We start from the raw sequence: 6,000 nt of genomic DNA on the forward strand, positions 1-6,000 counted from the left end.
TAAGCTAGTTATTTTCATTCTATTTATGGTTGACACGCGTACTAAACTCATTAAATTTTTGTTAGTGCTAGAACTTTCACAATCTTAAAAATATTTTACTCACCACCCTTTTGTCGTAAAACAAGTTTTTGATTTTATCTATTAATTATTCAAATTTTAAATTTTAAATTAATCTAATAAAGGTGGTGAGAAACATGCATTCTACTTTGAGAATAATGGCTGCAAATGAAGAAAGCTTATTGGACCACCATGATTTTATTCGGATTCTCTTTGTGATGATCCCGATAATTCGTAAATTGTATCCGCTTATAGTATATCGTGAGGTGAGTTTTTGTCAGGTACTATTTGTGTTCAATTTAAAATAATTTTTGACCGCACAATATACGATGAACAGACACGATTCACAGATCTTCAGAATCTTCACAAAGAGGATTCAAAGAGAATCCAAATTCCAACCAGTAGGATCGTTTTTCCTGGTCGTTAAAACAAAATCATTAAAAAAATAATCAACAACTCTTATAGTGATTAGATGTAGTTAGTGGCTGTCGTTTTATTTGTGTATTTTCAAAAACACCCAAAAAAAGATGGAATCATTTGACATATATGGACAAATACTAACCAATAGCATCATAAAACATATTTTAAGACTTTCGATTCCATACAACGGACCTATCAAATCACGTGCAAAAATCCTATTAATTAATATTAAGAGTGATCACCAAAATATTCTCAGTGTTTATCTTGCAACTCAAATCTCATCTAGAAGTGAAATTGGGGAGAGAGGTGATTTGAGCGTAGACGTACGTGGGTGTAAAAATGGACGCTCTAAAGCACTTTAGCAACAAGTTCTTTACAAATCTTACCCTACCTTATCCTATTCTTATTGATTTTAAAAACACAAGTAGCATTTTTCTTTCAAGTGCTAAAAGACATCGTTACACAAATCGCACCTCCTCGGTTTTTTTATACAATAATATTTTGAAAGAGCATTTGAGCTTAGTCTCATGATAGATAACCGTATTAAAGTATTAAAGTTGTCATTTGCAAGAGCAGGACTTGAAATTCTATTTACAGTCCTCGTTGATTAGACAAAATTAGTTGAGTGATTGAAGGATTAACTGACTTTAATTTAACAAAATAAGAAAACCTCTTCTACTAGATTATTTCCTTTTCAATACATCAGCAACGCAAACCCTCCAAACAATTGAGGTCAACCTGTCTAGCAGATAACAAAACTAGAGAGAGAACAAGAACTTCCTACATGTAGAGCATTTCACGGTTCGGAACTGGACCAACATAGTAACAGTTGAAAGGAAAAAAAAAAAAAAAAAGCAAAAATATTGAGCCTTTGTAACCAAACAGACACTATATCAATCACGTAAATCACAATGCTGCAAATGAAATATTCCCCATTTGGCTGCTCGGAAAATGAGAGGAGATTGCACGCTCGGAAAATGAGAGGAGATTGCACACTCGAAACGAAAATTGCAAGCATTGTTAGTGCAGTTGTAGTTCCGATGACTGTTTTTTCCTTTATCTTTCCCGCATTTTCTCGTCAGCCAAACAGAGAAGGAACAGGAAACGAGAGAGAGAGAGAGAGAGAGAGTGGTATAAGTTAAAACTCCGAACGTGAAAGGCAGACGAAGGGGAAGATCATGGAGCTAAGATCTGAGACACTGCGTGTCCGGGCGTTGCTGTCGAGTGTCGACTCAATTAATATGCATGCAAACCCAATAAATACGCCACTTGATCAGATTTTGGGCCACAGAGATCCACCCAGCATATTCCAATTTTAAGGTCCAAACTGGACCAGGCCAAGAAATTATCCAACCAAATAAAAGCCTACTAAGCTCCAAACCTTTACGTACCCTGAAAAGCTAAAGCCCATCTGGATCCGAAGCAAGTGAATCACCACCCCTTCTTAGATTCTTAATTGGAAAGCAAAAGACGATCAAATTCTCTGCTACTTTTTGCTTCCCTTGCACTCAAAGGGAGAAATAGATTTGAAGCAAAACCAGAAGGTGGTGGGTGAGCGTTACATATCGACAGTGTCCTCCTAACTCTATTTGTTACACTTTCTTTTTCTTTCCTTTTCACTCCCCAAAACCATTAATATTCTAAATTCCATATATTTCATTTCATTCCATTTCCACCTTCACCATCCCACAACACAAAAATAATCAAAGGAAAACATATGGAGAAAAAATGGCTTCTGCTTTTCTCAATGGCAGCTGCAATGCTGCTAGCGATCGACATTGTGAACGGTCAAGAGGATTCAGCGGTGAAGCCGTTGGTGAAGATAGTGAAGGGCAAGAAGGTGTGTGACAAAGGGTGGGAGTGTAAAGGATGGTCTGTTTATTGTTGTAACCAGACCATTTCTGACTACTTCCAAGCTTACCACTTTGAGGACCTTTTCTCCAAGCGTAACTCGCCGGTGGCGCACGCCGTGGGATTCTGGGACTACCACTCTTTCATCACCGCTGCTGCCGATTACCAGCCTCATGGATTTGGTACCACAGGTGGCAAGCTCCAGGGGATGAAGGAAGTTGCAGCTTTTCTTGGGCATGTTGGCAGCAAAACTACGTGTAAGTTGTAAAACTTTTCTTTCTAGGGTGTTTTTGGGTTGATTAATTTGGTTGGACTTTCTTTAGGATCTATTTTTCTCTATACCACAGAAGGAGCGTATCAGGTACCAATCTTCATGATGTTGTACCAAATTCCAATATACTATATGTGGATTGAGTACTTATTTACAGTATGCTATCGAATATCAACAATCTACCGTATTTGGTACTGAATACTAACCAGTATTTTGTACATTGTCGATATATGATGATATCGTTAATATATTGACCAAATATCAACAATCTCAGGTATTGTAGATTGGTGTGCAGTGCCAAACAATCTTTTCTCATCATTCAAGTATTCAACTAGTACTTGCTTTGAAATGGATTTAATTAGGGTTATTAAGATTATTTTTGTTAAAAAGCCTCAAATTGCAAATGAGGGAGAGTTGAATCATTGGGATTTTGGTGTCATTTACAGCGAATTGACACCTTAATTTGATCCTAAATAGCTTCTTAGAACCCAGGAAAAAAGAATATACAAATTCTAGGAATGTTGAGTGCTATTGATTGAAATTATTACTCCAAAATGCTTTCCCTTGGAGTGCTTTTGGGTATAATTGCTTTTGAAGTTTGGATTTAAAATGATTTTTGGCAGTCTTACATATAAAGAAACAATGATGAAGTGTTAATAATTTGTTTGAATTTCAGGTGGCTATGGGGTTGCCACGGGAGGACCATTGGCTTGGGGTCTATGCTACAACAAGGAAATGAGCCCTAGTCAGTTATACTGTGATGACTACTACAAATACACTTACCCCTGCTCTCCTGGTGCTTCATACCATGGCCGTGGTGCCTTGCCACTCTATTGGTATAAACAATCCACCTAATTCCCAGATTTGTCATATTCAAAATTTTGAGCTGTGAGCACTCGAAAATAGTCATCAAACATTCTTTCCTAATGAAAAGACACAAGGGATCGAAGAATGTATGACAACTATTATGGAGTGTTTATAACAAACATATTGGATGGCTTCTTCCATAATATCAGTCATTCCTCGTTCTTGCAAATCACAGTTTGACACATACATAAATTACTTGTCAAAAACACAAAAACATAATTTTATATACATGTAATTGTGAAACTTGATTGACAAGTGATTTGGAATGCTACTTCTAGAGGAAGTGATCCAAGTATATTTGTTAATAACAATTCCTAATTTCAAAATTTAGAACTGTTATTGGCACTTCCAAATAGAACGCATGCAAACTTTACTACAAAAAAAAAAAAAAAAAAAAAGGAATTAAAAATATCCAAATGACTATTGTAGAGTGTTAACAACAGTTCCGGCATAACTTTCTACTTTGTGATTTCGTTTTAGTTTTCATTTACTTTTGGGCGTTTTTTATCTTAGGAACTACAACTACGGAGAAACAGGTCAAGCCCTAAAGGTGGACTTATTAAACCATCCAGAATACATAGAACAAAATGCAACCCTAGCCTTCCAGGCTGCAATCTGGAGGTGGATGACGCCAGTGAAGAAGAACATCCCTTCAGCCCACGATGTCTTTGTCGGCAAATGGAAGCCAACCAAGAACGACACTTTATCCAAAAGAGTTCCTGGCTTTGGCACCACCATCAATGTGCTCTATGGAGACCAAGTCTGTGGCCAAGGTGACGTTGACTCCATGAACAACATCGTCTCCCATTACCTGTATTACCTTGACAAAATCGGGGTTGGCCGCGAAGAGGCTGGTCCTCATGACGTGCTCAGCTGCGCTGAGCAGAAGGCTTTTCAACCTTCATCATCTTCTTCGTCTTCGTCTTCGTCTTTGTCTTCTTGAGGTTTTTGTTCGACTTGTTTCGAGACTTATGGATTGAAGAGGAAGAAAAATGAAGACAATATATTTCAACTTTATCTTTGTGTGAAGGTGCAGTAAGCATGCATTGTTATTATTTTGTGTAAATTTTGTTATTTGTGGTTTACCTAAATATTATTATCTGCAACTATGCGATTTTAATTCTACGTGAAACCATGTTTTAGTTGTATAATGTATATACTCAAAACTCTTCAATCCCATTTTTGGCTAGAACCTTGTTGATATATCTTATTAACACTTAATAGTTCTCATCAAACAAATTTGTTTTTGCTAATTGCTATTGTATAAGATTGGTATGCAGCCTGGCGTTTTTTTTACAGACACAAATGATCAAAATAGGCATTTAGATTTTGGTGCGTTGTTAATTTTACCCAAACGTATTTAAAAGGTAGAGATCTTAAATTCAATTCTCATATGTGAGCAATCGATCTTCAATTCCATGCTTAAGTAATGTTGGCCTTAATTTTACCCAAACGTATTTAAATCCCTACAGGGTGGCTAATGGCATATAATGGGCTCCAAATCGGTGGCTGTAGAGTGTAGAGCGTAGATTGGTGGCGCTTTCTACTTGTCCTCGTTCAGCTTATGTGATCTTATTAGATTAAAAACGAAACTTGTATTATTTTAGGCACCACTTTTTATCTTCGATCCACACACTTTTTGTTAATTTCAGTTTTTGATCATCTTCAATTCAACAAATTCAATAACTAAAAACTAAAAAACGTACGTGAAGTACGTGGATAGCCCCATCTTTAATTTATGTGTTTCTTTTTCTCTATTTGAAGGGAGTGGTGGATTCAGTTTTAAAACTCGATCTGATGTTAGTATCATAATAAGTTTAAAACAGTTGGGATTGAAAATTCAAAATTATTAGAATCTCTAGATATATTTTAATTTTCAAATTCAAAATTTTCGTTTTCGATTTTAGAAACATCATTCCAATTTATACCGAGCTAATCACTTGCAAAGGAAATACACGGGGGTGCATGCCAATCTTTATTAATACCTGGAATAAATGAAAAAAAGAAGAAGATGATGAAGTTGCCCAAAATGGGATAAAGCCACTTCCACTTTCGTGTAGGCCAACCGTGCGAATATCCCATATATAGGAGCTACAGAATATTAAGCCCACACTCCACGTGTTTAAAATGAAAATAAAAGGCGTCATGTTTTATAATTTTCGTTAAATTTTGAGATTCACGTTTATTTATTATATAAATATAAAAATTTTAATTCATCAGAGTATAATACAAATGGTGATGAGCAACACGATTTAATTAAGGATGGTGACTGTGAGCACAAATAATTCAGAATGAATGAAGTGTATACTCATTACTTTATTTATTATTATTAGATAAGTTTAAATTTTAAAATTTACGGTTATCATCTATACAGATGTTGAAAATTAAACTCATTCATTAGCAATAAATATAGTGTCATCATCATCACCACTTTTAAAGTAGTCAGCAAAAATATTTCTAAATAGATAAAGTACATTTTTGCTCTGCAATCTTGTTCGTGAGCAAATATGTACTTATTCATATGAAATATTTTT

The 6,000-nt window shown here is 35.5% G+C and overlaps 1 protein-coding gene across 1 annotated transcript; it reads left to right on the forward strand.

The window, feature by feature from the left end:
* Nucleotides 1–2,039: 2,039 nt before the first annotated feature.
* On the forward strand, nucleotides 2,040–4,669 carry LOC137732980 (chitinase-like protein 2). Its single transcript, XM_068472208.2, has 3 exons — nucleotides 2,040–2,585; nucleotides 3,276–3,435; nucleotides 3,980–4,669. The coding sequence occupies exons 1-3, from the start codon at nucleotides 2,195–2,197 to the stop codon at nucleotides 4,407–4,409; spliced, it is 981 nt and encodes a 326-aa protein (XP_068328309.2). The 5' UTR covers nucleotides 2,040–2,194; the 3' UTR covers nucleotides 4,410–4,669.
* The last annotated feature ends 1,331 nt before the right edge of the window (nucleotides 4,670–6,000 follow it).

The sequence above is a fragment of the Pyrus communis genome, chromosome 16 (assembly GCF_041283825.1).
Source record: "Pyrus communis isolate YQ-2024b chromosome 16, ASM4128382v1, whole genome shotgun sequence".
Lineage (NCBI taxonomy): Eukaryota > Viridiplantae > Streptophyta > Magnoliopsida > Rosales > Rosaceae > Pyrus > Pyrus communis.